General features: G+C 34.0%; 2 protein-coding genes across 2 annotated transcripts; both read left to right on the forward strand.

The window, feature by feature from the left end:
• The first annotated feature begins 842 nt into the window (after nt 1-842).
• On the forward strand, nt 843-1394 carry LOC138869456 (uncharacterized). The gene is made up of 2 exons (XM_070147075.1): nt 843-962; nt 1068-1394. The coding sequence occupies exons 1-2, from the start codon at nt 843-845 to the stop codon at nt 1392-1394; spliced, it is 447 nt and encodes a 148-aa protein (XP_070003176.1).
• A 3098-nt stretch (nt 1395-4492) lies between these two features.
• Nucleotides 4493-9286, forward strand: LOC104240887 (WAT1-related protein At1g68170-like). Its single transcript, XM_009795816.2, has 8 exons — nt 4493-4772; nt 6008-6070; nt 6840-6956; nt 7124-7376; nt 8049-8207; nt 8393-8544; nt 8687-8823; nt 8992-9286. Exons 1-8 carry the CDS (start codon nt 4582-4584, stop codon nt 9042-9044), a joined length of 1125 nt encoding a protein of 374 aa, XP_009794118.1. The 5' UTR covers nt 4493-4581; the 3' UTR covers nt 9045-9286.
• Nucleotides 9287-21917: the final 12631 nt, after the last annotated feature.

Consider the following 21917-nt stretch of genomic DNA (forward strand, 5'->3'; position numbering starts at 1 on the left):
AGTGGAAACTAACATTCTATGGAGAGTGAATGAGGCGAACTTGCTATTCTTGTGGGATAATTGGACAGATGATGGTCCTATAAACTCCTCAGTTAACCTCGCCTATAAACCAAGAAATACTAGAGTGAAGGAATTCATTCAAAATAATAGCTGGGATATTGACACCCTTTTAATGAAGTCCCACAAAATATTGTAAGTATTATAGAGACAGTGAAAATGGAGATCAGGCAATTTGGAAGCCTTCATCATTTGGAAACTTCTCTTGTGCATCTGCGTTACAAATTCTGAGACAAAGGGACAATGCTAATGCACTTTTCAGTAAAGTGTGGTCCAAATAAATCCCCTTCAAGATTTTCTTCTTCTTGTGGAGACTGTTGAAAAACAAACTTTCACTAGATAATATTAATTTGAGATTTGGATTCCAATTAGTCTCCAGGTATTGTTGCTGCAAACAATCTAAGGAAGAGAACTTGCAACATATTTTTGTGGAAGGAGACATAGCCAAAAGGGTATGGCATATCATTTCAAGCCCACTTGGCATCAATTGTAGGGCTAGTGGTATCAACAATATGCCATACCAATAGTGGAACCAACATTCTAAGAACCAATTGCACAAACTTATTCTTCACATAACTCTCATTATCACTGGTTGGGAGATCTGGAAGGCCAGGTGCACAAAAAAGTAAAACCAGAAGACTGCAACCATTACCGGAATATGCCAACAAATAGTGTTTCTAATTAAAACTGCTATTGGAAAGAAATTTAGCAGAATGGAGGAAGAATGGTGTTGGAATGATATATGCCACATTGCGGATAATTACCAACCCAGACTGTGAGGCATCATGGTTACTTGGATTAACTCAGAAGAGGATAATTGGAAACTAAACTCTGATAGCAGCTGTATGATGACGCTGGGTAAAGTAGGAGCTGGAGGGATTGTTAGAAGGGGAAATGGAGATATGGTAATGGCTTATGCTAATCCTATTCAATTCTTGACTAACAATTTTAGTGAATTGCAGGCTGCGCTCTTTGGAATCACATGGTGTTGTGAACAATAATTCAACAAGTTAACTGTGGAACTAGACTCACTACTGGTAGTTCAAATGATTCAAGGAAAAGCAAAACCACCATGGAGGCTTCACAAGGACATAGCAGCTATCAAAGAAAAGATATCACATAGAAATATTGAAGTATGTCATTGCTTTAGGGAAGGAAACATTGTATCTGATTCACTTGCAAAACATGCAACTATTATCATGGAGGACAAGATATACATGCAAGAAAATGATCCGCCTTGCGAGACAAAAGGATATCTAAGAGTGGACAAACTCCAAATGCCTTCCTTCAGGATTAGAGCAACCACACACCCAGGATGGTTCTTTGAACTACCATAGCCTGTTACTGCTAGCTGGTAGGATCACATGGAAGACACATTAGACACAAGTTTATTTTTTTTGGAGAAATTAGGCTTTCATGTCACTATGTACTTAATGGATTTCCATTCCTTTTGCACAAGGAGGTCAGGCCTAGCCCCCTCCTTTGCAATTGTTTTATCTGGAATAAAAGTTCTACACTGTGGGTCAAAAAAAAATATCCTCAATTTTTGAGTTGCTAATTTGAAATTCAGGACATAGCGTCATTAATTTTTAAGCTGCTATTTTGAATTTAAGGACTAAGTGTCTTGAATTTCTGAACTGTTAATTTAAAATTCTTGACGGAAGATTCGAATTTCTGGACACAATATTCACATTTTAGGACATGATGTTCTAAAGTTTGAATCTTAAGGTTTAAACTTTATGATGTCGCGTCCTAAAATTTGAGCGAATTAGCTAATCTTTAAATACATTGTAAAATATAAATATATTTAAACAACATGCTTAAAAATAACTACTTAGTGTCGCTTCCACTTTTAGATCGAGCTTGTTGACACTAACTTTTACATAAGCTATATCAGGCCTTTCTATATACCTTCCCATGCCATGCCCATTGGAAAATGACGTGCACTGATTATGTAAGTGGAACACTAATTGAAATACTAATTAATGGCAGTTGGTTTTATCTTAATTCAGACCATATTTGATACTAATTGTTACCTAATTGACAATTGATCCTCATTTTTCATGAAATTTTTGTTAGACCAGTGGCAATTTAGCAACACATCAAATAAGATTGGTTCCTAAACATAACTCTTTAAAATAGATTGTGATAGACAGTATCAAATGTAATTCTTTCATAAGTTGGCAACTGAAACACTAACTCTAGTAAAACCATATTTGAACCAAATACGTGAAGATCACATTCTAGTATAAAGAATCTTTTATACTATCAGTGAATCTTAATATGTAATAGTAGGTTAGTTATTATTTTTATTTTTATTATTATTATTATAGAAACTTAATTGCAATTAACTTATAAATAATTTGAATGTCTAAATATATATTATATTATTGAGCATAAAATTTAAACTGTTTGAGAATTAACTTTGATTCATAGCCTTTCAAACTTATTTCTAAAAGGGGCCTAAACATTTCTGGCTCCAATTTCTGTGTTCTTTCGTAATCTAACATTATTATGTCCACTAGCTTAAAAAACCAAGAACCCTAAAAAACAGAAGTCGTAGGATTCTTTTCCTAGTAAGCATACAGAGAACATGGGTACTTACTTGGAATCTTTCCAACACTAGGTAATGTCTTATGTTGACATACTTGAGACAAAATATATCAATTTTTCCACTATCTTTTTTCCCCACTCCCTTCCACTATCCTTTTTTTCCCCATTCTCTATCAACTACTACTGCTATCAAGACATGATGCTGGAAAATCCAAATTATTGGTACGAAGAAATAATAATAATAATAATAAATTCAGTATAATCTCATAAGTGGGTTCTAAAGAAGATATTGTGTACACAAATTTTAACCCTATCTTGAAAAGGTCGAGAGACTGTTTCCAAATTATTGGTACAAAGAAGAAGAAGAAGAAAATCCTATATAAGAACTCTGTTCAATGTATGCTCACAGTAGACATATATGTTATCTTTCTTCATTTTAGTTCGTTATATTAGTTGCTTTATCAATTCCTTATGTTAATCTGTAAATTGGACGAAAACCAAATCCAATTAAAGACGGATTGCAGTCATATTAAGTTTCGGTGTTGAAATATTTTTTTCTTATACGAAAACATGATTTTATTCATGAATCAAGACTAACTCTGGTCTTTACAAAAGGTATGTCACATTTTTAATAATTTAAAAAAACATTTTTATATAAATGCCGTCAACTTTCAAGAATTAAAATGTTAATTTAACTCCAGTGAGTTAATTTAATGGGTAAAGAATTAAATTGTTGACCAAAAAGGTCCACATTTGGCCAGAAAAGAAAGAAAAAAAAAGACATTTGAAACAACATTCTCAACCTCTAACTAGTTAATTAAACGGGTCCAGCGGTCTTCTAAAGTGAGACAAGGGATCATCAAAATATCCTTTTTGGCAAATGATATATAATTATAGTAATTAGTATCTTCCAATTTGGATAACTTGACCATCTATATAATTCCCAATTATTGGCAATGTCTTTTTTCTTTCCCAACAATTATTGGCAATATCAACTGACCACATTCATTGCTGTGTGGTTCTTGCTTCTACGTGCTTAGCAGTTTACAGGGAAACAATTATTTTTTCTTATAATTGTATTTCCACACCACTCACAATGAGATGTGTAAAAACATGTATAAAGTTATGATACTGGTATCTTATATTTTACAAAATAAACACCAAATTAAGAGATCTTCTGTGCTAAGCTTTTAAAGGGCACCCATGCATAGAAGATACGGATCATATTGAAAATTGTGGCTTAATTTTAAGGGCTACCAACATATCCAATAGTCCAAAAAGTAGTCAAGGTTTTGTTTTTTCTATCTTTTGGTACTTTAACTAATTAACCTTATAGAATAAATAATTTTACGCTATTCAGATTATTTAAATAAATTTATATAACTGTTTATAGTAAATGTAGTTCGATAATCTAACAAAGGTGAGTTAAGCCGCCAATGATGGCTAACTACTACCGGCCACGGCCGCCCTATGGTCAATCAGCTAAGGAAACATGTGTATAGAAATATGGGAAATCAACCAATTAACCACATTAATAAAGATATACTAATTTATAATTAGGTTACCCTAAAATAGGCAAAAAGGTCAGTATTATTTGATGACATAAAGCCTTAGATAGAGACAGTATAAGGTGGATGGAGTGGCCCCTCAAACATGTTTGTGTATTGAAATTAAAGCATTAATATATCCCTTTGAAAAGACTAACTATTCCACAATAAAGCTTTTTGTTTATTAAATGAAAAAAAAAAGTAGTATAAGATATGACTTGTCTGTAAGATGGTGCATGCATGCAAGAAAAAGTTTTGTGCTGCATAAACACGCAATTTCGCTAATAAAAAGGCCAAAGAGTTTGCTCATTTCATTGTGCTTCTCTCCAACATTTTGCATCTTATTACTCTAATATTGTGCTTATTCTTCTTCCTTAGCTAAATACACAGTTCCTTTAATTTTCTCTCTTCTGTCAATAATACTATGGAGAATTATACAGGATTTCAAAGAGTGAAACATGTAGGAGCTATGACTTTGGCAGCAGTGTTGCTAGGAGGAAACATTATATTGTCAAAAGTAGCAGCAGATGATGGTATGACTATGAGAGTTATGGTTGCTTATAGGTGGATCTTTGCCACTGCCTTTCTTGCTCCTATCGCTATCGTCGTTGAATGGTAATTAATTTGTCAATCTTCTTGCTTTTCAATCAATATTCCTATGTAAATTAGACTTATCACAGGCCATCAAATGATAATGAAGGTAACCTTCAATTATTGACATGCTACCGTTAAAGATATTTACATTGTCAGCGGGTATGAAAGTCGAAGGAGAGCTAGTCTTTGAGCAATGGTACAGTTGTCTTCTTGTGATTTATAGATCATGGATTCAAGCCGTGTGGAAATAGTCACTAATGCTCGCATTAGGGTGGGATGTCTACATCACACCCCTTACGATGCAGTCCTTCCCTGAATCCTGAGTGAATGCGGTATGCCTTGGACACGTGACTGCCTTTTTAGTGTGTATAGAAGTTAAATTATATTCTAGGTAATACCAGATTGATACTGAAAAATCTTCATCAAAATTTTAGTCATAATAATTCTGGGCATATAGACAACTTATGTTAAATCATAGTATAACTGTTTAGTATTTATATCTTTTTGATGTTACCGATAGGGAAAGAAAAGTTTCAAGATAGTAGATAATTGTTAAAAAGAAACCAAAAAAATAAAAATAATAATAATTTAAAACAATCTTTTTCAAATAGAAAAACTTGTAAGTTGTGATACTTAACAGTACTAATAAAAACTTGTGGGTATGTTTATCTACATGATATTGAGAAAAGAATATTTGCCTCTACCTTTCTGAGTTTCGCTTTTGACCCCGCTAAGTCTATTATATACACTTTTAACTATTGCTGCACCACATTATGTTTGTGTCCTTTTTATTCTTATTTTCAATTTCAAAATAATTATCTCTGTCTTTTGCTTTTCTTCTCTTTTTTTACTGGTGACAAATGGATCTTTGACTATATAAGACTTTTTGGACAAGTCAGCAAGATACTCTGACCCCATTTAGTATCCACCTGATTCTTTTATCTTATATAGAATTGCTTTAGCTTTTATTTTATTAAGCAATAAGACTATGTTAAAAAATTACCTTGCTGAAATGTCATTTTTTAAAATTAAAAGTTTATTCGGATAAATTTACATGGTAAAGTTGGCATGTATTTAAAATTTTCAGGAAAAATACATTGTGATATTTCAACTAAAAAATTACAACAAGATGCAAATATTTAGAAAGTTGGTAAAGTATAATCTAGTTCTCTTTTAAAGAAAAAAAATCATTATTCTTTGAGTTTTAATACAAATATTTTGTTTGACAAGAAATGCTTTTGGTCTCTTTTTTGCAGGAATAAGCGGCCAAAACTAACTTGGACTGTCATTTTGCAAGCATTTCTGTCGGGGCTACTAGGGTAAGTTATGCTGCGACTCTTGACTTTCAACAAATATAAGGGGCGGAAACATATTCTCAAAACTTAAGGGTGGATAATTGTAATACAAGATAACTACATGGGAGATGAATATAATTCACCCAAACTATTGGGACCAATATGTAACTTCGTAATGAAATGTCAAGTATACTACTACTATACTTTATCTACAAAACATCAATTAAAACAAGAAAATTGGATTTAATTACATAAAAAGAATAAAAAGATCAACTTAAAAGGTGTTCAATCTGTTTAGGGAGGATAAAAAATATCTTGGAAAAAACGTTTATGTCTATCCCAATCCCCAGAACACATTCTCTATCTATAATGGCCATTTAGTTTGCTTAAACTTTTGCCAAGAATCAGCTTATGATATCAGACAAATGAGTCATTAATATTTTAAAACAATCACTATCATTTATCATATTAATCCAATTGATATTCGCTGTCTACTTTCGTTACAGATTCTCTAGATAGCATACTCTTGGATAGGCGTAATAATGCGCAACATGGCAATGCTTTTCGTTATGATCCATATTAAGGGAGTATAATATTGGATAGTAATTTTTTGGTAAAGATTCTATCTCTACTAACAAATTGAAAAGAAACACCACCATGCATCAAATTGTCTCTTAATTGACCAGCATAAATGACTGTTGATATAAACATAATTTACTACGAGTAATATGTTTTACCATAATTCTAGAGCTAACAAATTCATGTCATCTTACTTGTAATTGTATATTCTCAGGGGTTCGTTGTTTTCGATATTATTTTATACAAGTGTGATATTGACATCTGCGACGTTTGCAACCGCAATATACAATCTTATTCCAGCAATGACTTTTGTCATAGCAGTCCTTCTCAGGTAGATATCCTGCATAATTCATTTAGTTATCATGTTCTATTTTGACGACCAGAATTTCATATATTCTAAGGTTTTCTTTTCAAAATCTTCAATAATTTTAGTCAGCTTGTAAAAAACGTAGAGAATATGTCATTAACATGATGACTTTTTTATTCTAATGTTCATAGGTTCGAGAATTTATCATTTGATAAAGCAAGTGGGAAAGCTAAGGTGATGGGGACAATGATATGTATTGGTGGAGCAATGGTATTGACATTATACAAAGGTTTAGAGGTGCATATGTGGCCTATCAAAATTGATTTGTTACATCATTCTAATGAAGCAACATCACACAATAAGAAATTACCTGGCACTTTTGCTTTGGGAATTGTACTCGCCATTACCTCTTGCATTTGTTATTCACTGTGGATAGTATTATTGGTAAGTATATAATTCCTCTATTCTGTCTTTTTTGCTTTTCTTTTTTCTTTTTAATTAAATTGAGATATGTAAACTTTTATTGTGGCATTTAATTTGCTTGCATAATATATATTGTAATTGTATACATGGTTAATTACTTCCGTCACAACATTTAAGGAGAATTATTATTTATTGTTACTTATACCAACACACTAGATTGTATTCCTAACAATAAGCAAGCAAAGTAAATTAGCTATGATATTCCGAATTAAGTATATATAAAAAAAGTAAGGGTGTCAACTGAGCAGGTTGGCAAAATTTGGGCTGGTGAAAGCAAATTGTCCCATGAATCATTAAGTCACAACCTGTCGAAAAATTAGTTCGGTTAAGATTAATTCACGGGTCAATTTGGACTAAACTAAACATTTAGTTCAGAATCTTCGTTTGTTTGTCTATTTATTTTAAATTTATAATTTGTTTAACTACCAAATCAAACTAACAAAACAATCTATTTATTTTATATATATATATATATATATATATATATATATATATATATATATATATATATATATATATATATATATTCTGAGTAGTCTTGTTGTATCTCAGTTGAATCAATAATGTTCAATATTCTTAAAGTTTCAATCTGTGAAGAACTAATGGTGGTGCTTGTTTTTTGTTTTTCAATAGGCAAAGGTAAGTAAAAACTACCCATGCCATTACTCAAGTACAGCGTTAATGAGCTTAATGGGATCCATTCAATCAGTCATTTTTGCATTATGCTTCGACAGAGAAAGTGCTCAATGGAAACTTGGTTGGAACAGAAGATTATTCGTTGTTGTCTATCTAGTAAGAACACATTCTTAATTAGTTGTTAATTGAAAATTTTTACATATAAAGATTGCCGATGTTTTTTTTTATAACTATAGCGTCTGAGTTAGCTTGCGCACACATCAAATTATTATTGTTATTAGATAATTTGATATGCACATATAATACTATATGGTTGCTAATATATAGTGTTGTTTATGTAGGGAACATTAGGGTCTGGAATTGTGGTAATTTTGATGACATGGTGCTCTCAAAAAAGAGGCCCTCTATTTGTCTCTGTCTTCAACCCTTTAATACTGCTTTTTGTGGCATTGGCTAGTTCTTTACTACTTGATGAGACATTGTATCTTGGAAGGTAAACTTAAATTATTATTTTTCCTCCTATTATAAAAAATTTGATCCTTTTAAATTGTAGCTAATCATTATTAAGCTAGAAAAAACAGTCGTTAAACTTTTGATATCCATTTTTATTGGGCTAACTTGTTGGACATGGACAGTGTATTAGGTGGATTTTTTATTATAATGGGCTTATATGTGGTACTATGGGGAAAAGGAAAAGATATGAAGGCGTCAAAGTTTATAATATCCAAGGAAGCATCCCAAAAAAATGATTTAGAAGCTCCTCAAAATCAAGGTAACATTAACTTTTAGCACTCTAACTTAATTATGTTTTAATTCATTCTACTCAAGTTTAGTTATATATGCCTCAATGAATGATTAGAAAGTTCTAACTAATTATTTGTGCAAATCTTCTCATTCTTTTAACGAGCAACTAATTAATATTATTTTTGTTTATGCATAGGTGGACAACTTACAGGCTCTGCTGCAACAATAAAGCAAGGCATGCCCGAATAGGAGTTAAAAAGTGTTTCTTGGCTATTCTTCCACAAAGTTAGGAGTGGCAACACTATTCAAATGAAGAAAGGAGTTCTAGTTTTGTCATTTGATATAACCGTCAATATATTACATAGCCACCTTAAATGATAATTGTAACATCTAATGCAATACCCATTAATGGGCACTGTGCAAAATATAGTAGACATAATGATTATTGATAAGTCTTCCAACATTATAGTGCAGTCAACTTGTACATTATTAACCATTTTCAAGCACAAGTTTGCTCAATGATAAAATGATTGATAGATAAAAGTTTAAGTTTTATGCACTAATATAGTAAAAAATTTACTACTAATTGGTATGGTTGAAGAAGTATGGTGTTCTCGGTAAAGAAAAAGAGTTTGAATAAAAAAGTGGAAGAATAGAAGGACAAAAGGTTACTTGTCTTGCTTATAAAACAAAAAACGCCTATTTTTGCACAACTTTTTAAAACAGGACATAAAATGAACAGCAATCCCGCAGGGACACTCCGTGCAATTTTGTGGAAATAAAAGAACACAAAAGAAACTTCAAAGCCCTAACACGCATGATGAGCTTGCCCATTTATTCTAGGTCCAGCCCAGGTCCCGCCCCTTTATATCATTTATTATGTGCATTCCTGTAAAGTTCACAAATGATTTTAGAGCTGATCCTGAACTTTTGATCTTAGGGGCATGTTACTCGATCAATTGGCAAAACGTTTGACTTTTGACTTTAAAATTTTGCCATTAGTTAGGTAACATGCCCTAAAGGCTAAAAGTTAAAAACCACCCCATATGATTGTCATGCTCCAAACCTGAGGAGACAAGACCGGCACCCGGTGCTTCACTTGACCGAGCGTACCAACTTCAGACTGAGGGACTATGAACATACAATGTGATACTTTGGCCATAGGACCACATTGCAGGACAATTTGTGAAATAAAATATAAAATTGAATGGAGACTAGCTCCAACTGAACCTCAGTATAAAGCTGGGCCGGCAAGGTCGTCATAACTACTACAGCTGACAAACATATAAGGCCAACATATTACACTGACTGACAAGATATGTCTACAAGCCTCTGCTGATCGTTGTACTATGGTCGGAACAGGCCCCCGGCCTATATATATATATATATATATATAATATGTACTGAAAACCCTGGACCGACAACTTCGAAGGACGTGGAGCTTACTGATCAACCTGAACTCGAAAAACGCCTACTAAGGAGGTCTACACATCTGTCTATCTGAACCTGCATGCATGAAATGTAGTATTTTAGGCCAAAAGGACATCAGTACGAAACAATATACCGAGTATGTAAGGCAGTAGAACAATTGAAAGCTAAAATTGAACTGATAATATAATAACTGAAATTTACTGGGAGTCAAAGATGATTTGAAGATATGTTTATCTGTTGATACTGATTCCGCTCTCACAATATAGTAAGTAAAATAGTTGTCCAACTCTATAATGCTCGGTACATGTAATTGCTTAGCCGTAGTAGGCATGCTCATAGACGCTTGGTCATACTAGGCTCGGTAACTCGACCATCCTGGGATCGCTCATAGGCACTCGGCTGTAGTAAGCTCGGTGTATAACTTACCATCTGATCAGAGGTTGTCCAATAGGGTCTTGCCCACCGATTATAGCTCGGTGGTGGTGACAACACAGTAATACTGTATACATATATACACCCTTTGCTCTCTTCACTGGAAGAAGATAATACTTAACTAAAAATAAAAGTCTGATAAGGGAAAATACTATAACTTATGAGACTAGGATAATGGACATAAATTCAAGAGTACAAACTTCTCTTTATGTCTCGTTATCAAACGCATGCAGTTACAGGATCATGCCAAAATAAAGAAACGGTTTAGCTGTAACATACCTTATCACAATCTGTCCAAAAATAACGTTGAACTCGTCTCGTGCACTTTAATCTACAACAACAATAATAAGGCTATCGTTAAGCTACGAAAGATGCAATTACCGCATATCAAACAACAAGCTTATTTTATATTAAAACGGACAGCATCTCCCCTGTTTTCATTAATTTCCCAAATCCATAAACCAACAAGAACGCATACAACCTTCAAATATATACTTTCAACACCACAGCACAAATCAATCTACACAATAACAAGTGCATAAACATTACCAACAAAATTACTATTTAAAACAACGAGTGGCAAGTTCGAATTGAATCCCTTTTGAACCCTTTAATCCCAAAGTCATTCATTAATTAACTTAATAACATATCCAATGATATTAAAGTACAATGGGGGACTTCTAACCTCCTATTCATCTTCTAAATCACCCTCAAACAGCCCAACAATCCAACAACAACAAGTACAACTTTCCATTGTTATGTTGTCCTTTCTCTTCATATTCACAGTACCAATAGCAAGCAACATGTAGATAATATATTTATAATAACAACATCATAAAAAGTTATTTTTCGTGGTTTCCAACCATTTAAAGTTCATAGAAAGAACCATTCCAAAATAGTCCATTAAGAACAATAACATCTCAAACTGTTTCAAGTCTCCTCTTGAAGTATCTTGTTCAAATAATGCAACTAACATACAAATAACCTCAAGCACATGTAGTAGGTTATTATACTCACCTTGAGCAGTAGCAACAACTTGAAATTTCATCCAAACATAGTCTACAACTATCCTTAATGATAACGCAACCTCAAAGAGGTGTTTTTCTTTACTGGAACTAACTTTTGACGGTGAAATATGGTGTAATCATTTGGATTCACCTTCAAACCTTTATGGTATCTGTTTATGAGGAGTGTAAGGACGAAGTTGGATCAAAAAATGAGAAATAAAGGTCGTCCAAAATTGTTTTTAAAGTGAAGTAGGTCGACCATTGCCTAAATGGTGCCAATGGGAGCTGCTTGTGCAGTCTCGCAAAAATACGAATATCTCTCTACTCCTATGTCGTATCAACGAACGTGTTAATGCATTAGAAACTAGACTCGTAGATATTCAATTTGGTAGGTGGATCATTCCATAATTCCAAGTATTGAGAGAAAGCTCAGCTACATTTGTCCTAATTTTCAAAACATTTACGAATATAACTTGCGATGACCTTTACTAACTTTTGTTCCACAACTCGCTTGATTTCAAAACATAACACACGACTATCATACGTCCAAAATAATTCATAACATAACTTCCTTATCATGTTAAGCACCCTAGTCTCACCCCAAAAGTATATGTTATAACATTCCCAACTTATCGACTTTCGACGAAACTTATTTTCTTCAATTCGTTTACTTTCTAAGCCTTCCAACCCTTTTGGTACTTGTTATTCATGATCTTAAATATTTGTAATCTCCACGGTAATATGATTAACTTACTTTATGTACTTTCAAAGATGATCTCATTTTTAAACTTATATCAATTGACTTACAATATACTGTCACGTATGAAAATATATAGTGTAACAATGGTATTCTATTTTTGCCATTTTCATATGTTGTCTATTGATTTATGCAATTTTATCATTTTTTATGGAGAATAATTTCGAACATGTCCCTCAGGTATGTTTTTTTGAAAGTAGTGTAATTTTAGCTTGAGACATTACATTCACCTACTTTTTTCCTTAATTACCAAACTGAATTCAAGGCCCCATTTGGCCATGAGTTTTGCCAAAATAAATTTGGGATTTATTTTCAAAACTCGTGTTTGGTCATAAATTTTGCTCACATTTTGACAAAATCCCAAAATCACCCCAATTGCTGATTTTGGGCCAAAATCCCAAAATTTGGGAATTATATACATGTTTTTCCAAAATAAAGTTAGGAAATATGTTTTGAAAACGTATGTCCAAACACATTTTCATCTTCAAAACAAACTTCACTCAAATCAGAATTTTTAAAATAAATTTGAAATCTATGGTCAAACGCTAACCAAATGTAAAGTATCTATATTATTCAACCCCTCCCCCAACCAAAAAAAAATAAAATTGAAGGACCCTTGTCGCCGTATACGTAGATGCTAACTTTTCAAAAATATCAAAACTCCTCTTCATATTTCAAGTATGAAAAAGAAAGGAAAATGACTATTGTACCTCTCTACTATTATAAATTAGTTATAGATAACCCCCATTATACTATTCGAAAGTTTTTGCCGCGGTACCCGTTTGAATATATTTACTCCTCCATCTAACGGATCCAGTGTCCACGTACCATGCAGGTGACTTTAGTTTTGTAGGCAATATGATTGTAATATGGAACTAACTATTGGTTCAATACATTGAAATGGAAAATGACTTTCTATGATAAAGAAAATATTACTTAAAAAGGAAACAGTGGAATTGTGGAAATTAAACTCGCTTATTCAATGATAAGTTTCCGCCAGTATTACAAAACTATAAGCATTGATATGAAAATGACTTAAGTTTACCCTTTTTGTTTATCTCTATGATCTCTTCAAAGCATGCCTAAGTATATGGAATAATCTGGATTAGATGAATTTATCATTTGCCTTTAATTGTAATTCAATTTCTCGCCTAATTCAGGTATTGTAGAAAGAGGTGTACAAAGGAAACTGATAAACTGCATCAACCCAATAATCCGAGTCAAATCGAAAAAAAAAACCCGATTATGGTTTGGTTTGATTTGGTTTGGTGTTGAAAAAAAATCCGACCATAATTGGTTTGATTTGATTTTAACCAAAGAAGGTCAAACCGAAACTAAACTAACCCGACATTACATATATAGAAATTTTAGATATAAATATATTTATTGTGATGTAATTATAAATATTTCTTAACAAATTTCATTTTATCTTTTAAGTTATTATTTCAAGGTTGGACTTAGAACTTTTGAATGTTCCAATAAGTTTTATAGCCATTAATATTAGTAAATTAAATAATGCTAACAAAAGCCCAAACCAAAATCAAATCAATACTAATGCTAACAACATACATTCAATTCAATACTACAAATGAGAATGTATTGAATATCTATTTTTTTTTTTGTAATAATTTTGGATAAAAATGCATAACCTATTTTTATTTTTTCTTTAGCGTTTAGTCGTGTAATTAATACTCCCTTATTAGTCCACTTACTAGCATGACTTAGTACTTTTAGATTATGTTTATTTTTATTATGGCTTTTTTAATTAGCAATATTTATATTATATAATTTTATTGTCTTTATTGTTAAATATTTTAGGATAATGCCATGACACATCTCATATTTTATATTATTTTCTTAGAAAATACTTTATAAAGTTGCATCTTACTAGGATTAAAGAAATATTTTGAGCACAAGTTATATGTTTTGTTCTACGAAGATTTTACCGGAAAAAAACCCGAAACTCCCCGAATAACCCGAGAAAACCCGAAAAAACCGAGATTGAAAAACCCGAGTTTTATTGATTTGGTTTGGTCTTTAGATTTAATAACCCGACACAGTTAATTTGGTTTGGTAATTATAAAATCCAAACAAACCCGACCTATGTACACCCTTACTAATATTCATTGTTCTTGTCAATCAAAGGCTGCAACATTTGACACGATGTGAGCATTAAACAATCTGATTGGGTGGGGTTTGGGGGGGGGGGGGGGAATTAGTTCAATTGTAAAACTTAGATCCAATAATTTATGCTACTAATGCGGCAGTGTTAATTAAATTACTGGATAAATTTATCTTCTCTTCAGCTTTCGTTACAGCAAAATCAAAATAACAAAGATTTGAAATTACAACATATTTTAAAAAAACACCTTACTTGAACTTGATGTATGCATTAAACCATGTTAATTTATTATGGTCAAGCAATAGATAGAGGTAAGAGCATAACACAAGGTGCTCAGCGATATATTTTATTTAGTAGTTTATGAATCAAAAAGAATCGAACGTAGAGGAGGACACAAAGAGCACACACCATAAAGTAGCAAAAATTATGAAATTTTCCGAAAGGACGTGTCATGGTTAAATGAAATTTCCAAAAATCAAAGCAGATTTACTTTGTTATTTTGCTGCATAAAAACAAATTGTACTGATTTTCAGTATGAGCTTAAAATTTTGCCTAAGCCAGTGAGTAGAAAATCAATTTATCAAGCCAAATTAATTGTTTAGATTTTAGAATTTTAAAAAGATCAAAAACATATTTTTACAATAAGATAGAGTTGTAATAACTATAGGGGTATTAAATTACTGAGTCATACCATGAAAGTATGGGAGAGGGTCGTTGAAGCAAGGGTGAGGATGACAGTGTCTATATCAGACAACCAGTTCGGGTTCATGCCGGGTCGTTCAACCACAGAAGTTATACACCTTGTTAGGAGGTTGGTGGAACTGTACAGAGAGAGAAAGAAGGATCTGCACATGGTGTTTATCGACTTGGAGAAAGCGTATGACAAGGTTCCTAGAGAAGTTCTATGGAGATGCTTGGAGGCAAAAGGTGTGTTGATTCCCTATATTATGGCGATTAGGGACATGTATGATGGGCTAAGACTCGGGTTAGGACGGTGTGAGTACGTGAGTTTTGCCCTATATGAGAATTATTCCCAAAAAATTCCAAAAAAAAAAATTTTTTGTTTGTTTGCAATTTTGTGTTATTTTTCTTGTATTGTTTGCATTTTGTCTGTGCATGTTTATTTGCTAAAATTAATAAAAAATACGTCGCATTTGCGTTCAGGATTTAAGTTTACAATTATGAGTAATTAAGTTTGTTTTACAAGAATGAAAATTACAAAAATAGGCATCTTTTGCATTTTTAGCCTTTAATGTCCAAATTGCGTGATTGTATTTTAAATTGTCATTTCATTTTATATGATAATTGTTGCTAGGAATTAATTAGTATTTTTTAAGTTAATTTAGTTTATAACTTAATTTATAATTTTAGTTTTATTAATTAAAAAATAAAAAGAGAGCAAAAAATATAAGGAAAATCGGATTGGGCCACCTTCTAATTTAAATCAACCTTGGCCCAAATCAAATAACCCCACCGGGTCGACCCGACCCAGTCCGCCCCATAACCCAAACTAATCCCAACCCCCATTTTCATTTTTCATTACCCTAAAAAACCATCCCCCCCCATCTTCTTCTTCTTCTCCAACCAACCCCTCAAGCTCCCATGGCTGCCTCCTCCTTCGTCTGCGTCCAAACGACCACCCCGTCCCCATCGTCCCTCACGAACAGCGGACCAGCGACGCAGCCAGCCAGCCCCATCGTTTCTGAGCAACCACCAGCCATGAACACCACCCAAACCACCATTGTCGCTGCCCTCCCCCGTCTGCCATTAACGAGCAGCATGGCTGCTGCGTTGTTGCTCCTTCTTCTTCGTCGCAGCTCACCCATAACACACACAGTCGTCTTCAACAGCCTCCCCGTCGTCCCTATCATCCCTCACGTCCAGCTCCAACGACCAACTCTCATGGTTGTTGCTTCTTCTTCTTCATCTCCGCTGCCTCGTCGACCTCCAGGAAACCTCACAGTCCGTCGAGCTCCAGCCAGCCACCATGGTTGCTGCTTCGTCTTCAACTGCCTTCCCCCTCGCCGCCACCAGCTCGTCCAAACAACTAACTTCATCTCCTTCGTCGGAAAAACCTTACGTCTAGCCATGAGCGACCACCATCGCTTCTACAACGCCCACCTTTATCGATCTCCTCTTTAGAAAATCACAGCAACAGTAGCAAGAGAGAGGGCAGTATAAATCGATATTTGTCAAGTTCGAAAATACAAACAAATATGGATTTCAACTGAATTGAGTTTGGTATGCCGATTCGAATCCCGTCCGGGGTTCTGTCCGTCATTGTTTCTTCGCTCAAGTTTTGGAGCCAATTAAGGTTCTCACATCTCTCCTTTCTCTTTATTGTGCTTATCAATGGTGGTGATAAATGAGAAATTATTTCTGGGATTGCTTGTTTTCCGTAAGTTTCTTGTAGATTAGTATTAGTTGTAGAGCCTATAGTATTTTTGCTAATATTGAGTTGGTTCATATGATTTCATTTTGTGTGATGTTTGGTTCCTTTCACTTTGTTGTTTGTCATTTTTTTGCATATGAGTTCATTTTGTTTGTCGATTCAGTAGCATTCATTCACTTTGTCTGAAGTTTAATGGAGAATTGTGAATACATTTAGCTTATTCCTCTGTATCTATGTGAATCAAATTTTTGACCTTATTAGTTCAATACAAATATTTCTAAATCATTGAATCTTTCATCTTTGTTATGATGCTGTTTGATTTAGTTTGAGTTCAACTGATGTTGAGTTTGGTGATTTAAATCTACTTGTTTGTCCTGTTAAGTTTGTTGATATGAATCTGACTTTGTTGTTAATTCATGAATGTTGTCGATTAGGAGTTTGTTTGGCAAGTTTGTTATGCAGAGTTTGATTATTAGTTGTCAATTGTCAGGTTTGATTGGTTATAGCTGCTGTATTATGGTTAAATGATTAGGTGAATTGGTTATAGCTGATGTGGGTAGAATAGTAAATTGCAGTGTTTTCAGGGGTAGAATGGTAATTTCAGTAATTTCAGAGGGGTATTTTTGGAATTGAAAATTTGAACAATTATTTAATCTGAGTGTTCCGTCCACTAAGTACCAATATTATTAAAATAATACATAAAATAATACGTAGTGGGGGACAAGACATAATGGTGGGTAATTAATACATTGTTTAATATAGTGGGGGACAAAGCATGCGGTAGTGGGGAATAAAGGAATTAAATAAAGAAAAGATATGTGTTAGTGGGAACTAATATATTTGTTTAATATAGTGGGGGACAAAACATTAAGTAGTGGAAGTTAAAGGGGGGTGGGTGGAAGATGGTGGGATTTTAATTTTAAATGCTTGAAGTTTGGCTATAAATAAGAGGGCTGGACACAATTAAAAGGGAGAGCTTGACAGAAGTAAGAATTCCGAAAATATCGAGAGAGAATAGGAGATTTTCTGAATATTAAGAGAGATTTGAGGATTTTTCGGAACAGAAAAAACATTCTAGAAATTTAAAGAGAGAGTAGTATACACCCGATATACAATCTGAATACACTGGATATACAGATTCAAAAATTAAGGGTTAAACATTAACTGGTCTTTCAATCTGAAAAAGATTCACTTTGTTTCTGCCCGTTGATTATTGTTGGTGTTTCTGGATTTTCATTTGGTTTGTTCTTTGAGTTTGATCTGTTATTTGCTACTACTTCACTGGTTGTTGCTGGATTTCTGCTCGATTTTTTAAATCTGTTGCTGGGTGTTGCTGTTGTTGTATGCTACTGCATTCCTGCTGATCTTCCTTTTCTTTTGCTTCCAATATCAGGTACACAACTGACACACTGGTTACTGTAAACTGAAACATGAAGCATGAATATGAAATGAAGAGTTGAAGTTCTGAATTATCTTAGTTATATTCTGAATTTTATTTGTATATATACATTATTTAGCTTCCTCTAAATCAGAATCATGTAGTTGTTTAATATATATAATGGAACATCTGACAGTAGCTTAGTGGACGAACTGTCTTTGTATTGCCTAAAAAATAAATAAATGGTGTAGTAACTCTGTCCAGTTAGTTCTTTATTGTTGGATGATTATCATGTCTCATAAAGCATGTTAGCTGATTTAGACTATTCTTAAACATTCAACAGTTAGCTCATTAAACGAATAGACCGTTTCGGAACTTGTAGGAATATTGTTTAGCTAGATACTATTGGTTAATTTCAGCATGTAAATGGTTTAGGATTAAAATTAGATTGCCAATTTTTTTTTTAATTTGACAAATTGTGAGCATGCCTAATATAATGTAACTATGTAGTAACATGTGAATGAGATGGCCCAGGTCCAGTTTTGTGCCATACACGTTGGGCCTGGGTCCACGTTGGCCAACGGGCTGTCCATATTGTGCTTACATTCTGATTTAACAAATTGTGTTCGGAACCCGACTATAACAACTCGTAAGCATGTAAATAAATTAGGACATTTTCTCTTTCATTTTTAGAGACAAATTTAATAGAAAAAATGTAGGCAATTTAGGATTATCCTTTTAAAATAAATGAGATGAGCCTCACCCAATAAAACGCACAAGTTGCGGGGCCCTCAATAAATGGTTAATAATTGTATAGACTTCGGGATCGGCCGTTTAGCAAATTTCACGGCCTTACCCAAAATAATGATACACTAGTCGCTTTAGGCGCGCCTTTAACAATTTATTTTTTTTAAACTCGGGTGCACATTTATGTGACCCAAATCCAAATCTCAACAGAGTCGAAATATGTCGATAATCACGGGTACATTGATGTGACGTGGTTCGAGATATATTTTCACGATGTTGCAATTCTCTGTTAAAATAATAATAATGATAAAAGCAGTTAAAAGTTAAAATTCGCACATATGTTCAACATGTATTATATCAGATAATCAAGCCGAATATGATAGTTGAGCGACCGTGCTAGAACCACGGAACTCGGGAATGCCTAACACCTTCTCTCGGGTTAACAGAATTCCTTATCCGGATTTCTAGCGCGCAGACTGTTAAACAAAGTCAATATTTTCCTCGATTCGGGATTCAACCGGTGACTTGGGACACCATAAATCTCCCAAGTGGCGACTCTGAATCTTTAAATAAAATCTCGTTTCGATTGTCCCTTAATTGGAAAAACTCCCTTCCGCACCCCTTCGCGGCGGCGCGGGCGAAAAAGGAGGTATGACAGCTCTGGCGACTCCGCTGGGGACGGAACCCAGAATCTCTGGTTCAGGGTTCAGAATTCGAGCTTAGATAAATTGTTATATTTGGCTTTATCTGATTTTGTGACATGTTTGGGCCTAATGTGCTAAATGCTGTTTTTACCGCTTTGATGTTATCTGAACTGTATATAAACTGTGCCGAAACCCTTCTTTTCTTACCTCCGAGGATGTGCTTGCTGGTCGAGACTCCCTATTATGTTAGTGTCAATACCCGAAATAAGAAAGAGACCAGACAAGTTACTAAGCCGGATAGCCTTTTGGTTCCCGGTACATAGCCCCCTCCTCGACTCGAGTTGTCCGCTCGGGTACACAGTCTAGAACATATACCCAGGATAAACCTAGTATAACAAAACCTCATGACCGGATCCCTAGTAGGAACGCTTATTTGCATCATGTTGCATTTGACTTAGGAGACTCAACACAGGGGTTGGGTCCGTCTAGGACAAGCAACCTGAATTGAAAAAGACCATCCTACTGCATCCTGTTTGTTTTGCACATTTATTTGCTTCAGATCCGCATGCTGACCGGTTTCTGAAATCAGGAATTTTTGAAAAAATGTGGGAAAAAAAAGAGAAAAAAAAATATATAGCAGTGTAGGGAGATAACTACTTATTTTTTTTTAGAAAACAATAAAACCGATGTCCAAGTAGTGTCAAAACCCTGCTGAAATTTTGAAATTTTTTTTAGTTTGATTTATTGGAAAAGAAAGGAGTATTGTTTACAAAGTTTAGTTTATATCTGGCGAACTACGCTGGTTTAATTCTCACCGGATGTGAGATATGTAGGCACCCCTAATCGGGTCCAACCTCTCCTTTGCAAAAATAGCCAAAAAATGTCAAATTTTTGTCATAAATAAGTCGGGTAATGCCGCTCATGTCAAATATAGACAAGTGTCCCCAAAAGGGACGCCAGAAGGCTGAATTTGCATAAACGGCCATATTTGATCATTCTTTTAGAATTTTGACCGGTTATCCACACAGCCTTAAATTCTTCGTCCCCGAGGCGCTAAAAAAGGCTGTGTTTACCGGATCTTTATTTTGATTGGAAAAACAGAAAAAGAGTCATAAATACGTCGGGTGATGCCGTTTTTGTCAAAATTAGCCAAATGTTCCCAAACGGGACACCGGAAGGCTGATTTTGCATAAACAGCCACCTTTGGTTATGTTTTGATTTTTGACCCTCACAGCCTTAAAATTTTCGTCTCTGAGGCGCTGAAAGGTCGTGTTTGCAATACCAGGTCTTTTATTCTAATTTGGAAAAAAAAACAAGAAAAGAGTCATAAATAAGTTGGGTCACGCCGTTTTGTCAAAAATAGCCGAATGTTCTCGAAAGGGACGCCGGAAGGCTGATTTTGCGTAAACGACCATCTTTGGTCATTCTTTTGGGTTGCGACCAGTTATCCCGCACAACCTTAAAATCTTCGTCTCCGAAGTGCTGAAAGGTCGTGTTTGCAAAATCAGGTCTTTTATTATTTGAAAAACAAGAAAAATAGTCAGTGGTCAAGTGAATACCGTTTGGTTTTTAGTTAAAATAAGCCGGCCCGGTTTCGGTGATGTCTTAAACCGTTCTTGCCGAGATAGCCTTAGAGTATCTTTCAGTTGTTGAAGGGCTATTTTTGTAAAAGAACGAACAAGTTTGTGAAAGGTCGTAAAATAGTCCTTCTCGGCCTTAAAATTCATGTGAAATTGAGAAGGGGCCACGTCTGAAAAACAACCATTTGGTTAAAATTGGCATATAGGGGAAGGAATCTGACTGTTTGTTTTTGAGTTTGTAATTATTTGATTAGAGTATGCGAGTTATTTGATTTTCGAGTCCGTTTGTTGTCTTTTGTCAAAGTCTGTTAGTATGGTCAGTTTTTAAACTTTTATAATCAAGTTTGTTTTATTATGAAAATTGAAAAAAATAATATATTATTATTTATCTTTTATTGGTCCGAACTACGCAAGGTCTGATTCATGCTGGGACATGATACATAGGCAATCTACATAAGGTTCGACCACCGCTAAAAAAAAGAGAAAGTGAATAAAAGAAAAAAGAAGAAAAAGAGAGGTTTCTGAAACACTCGAAAGAGGCACAAATAAAATAAGCCGGGATGATGCATGTGGTCGGAGCAAAAGCATGTTAGAAATGGTTAACTGCCTAAGAACATTGCATCCCCCAACGT

Source organism: Nicotiana sylvestris, chromosome 5, assembly GCF_000393655.2.
Source record: "Nicotiana sylvestris chromosome 5, ASM39365v2, whole genome shotgun sequence".
In the NCBI taxonomy this organism is placed as follows: domain Eukaryota; kingdom Viridiplantae; phylum Streptophyta; class Magnoliopsida; order Solanales; family Solanaceae; genus Nicotiana; species Nicotiana sylvestris.

What these genes read in the sequence shown, in the direction of transcription:
- LOC138869456 (XM_070147075.1), top strand. Translation starts at nt 843, where the DNA reads ATGGTTACTTGGATTAACTCAGAAGAGGATAATTGGAAACTAAACTCT. An exon ending in GAAGGGGAAATGGAGATATG is followed by an intron (nt 963 to 1,067) that starts GTAATGGCTTAT and finishes TAATTCAACAAG; the next exon opens with TTAACTGTGGAACTAGACTC.
- LOC104240887 (XM_009795816.2), top strand. Translation starts at nt 4,582, where the DNA reads ATGGAGAATTATACAGGATTTCAAAGAGTGAAACATGTAGGAGCTATG. An exon ending in ATCGCTATCGTCGTTGAATG is followed by an intron (nt 4,773 to 6,007) that starts GTAATTAATTTG and finishes TCTTTTTTGCAG; the next exon opens with GAATAAGCGGCCAAAACTAA. An exon ending in AGAAGCTCCTCAAAATCAAG is followed by an intron (nt 8,824 to 8,991) that starts GTAACATTAACT and finishes GTTTATGCATAG; the next exon opens with GTGGACAACTTACAGGCTCT.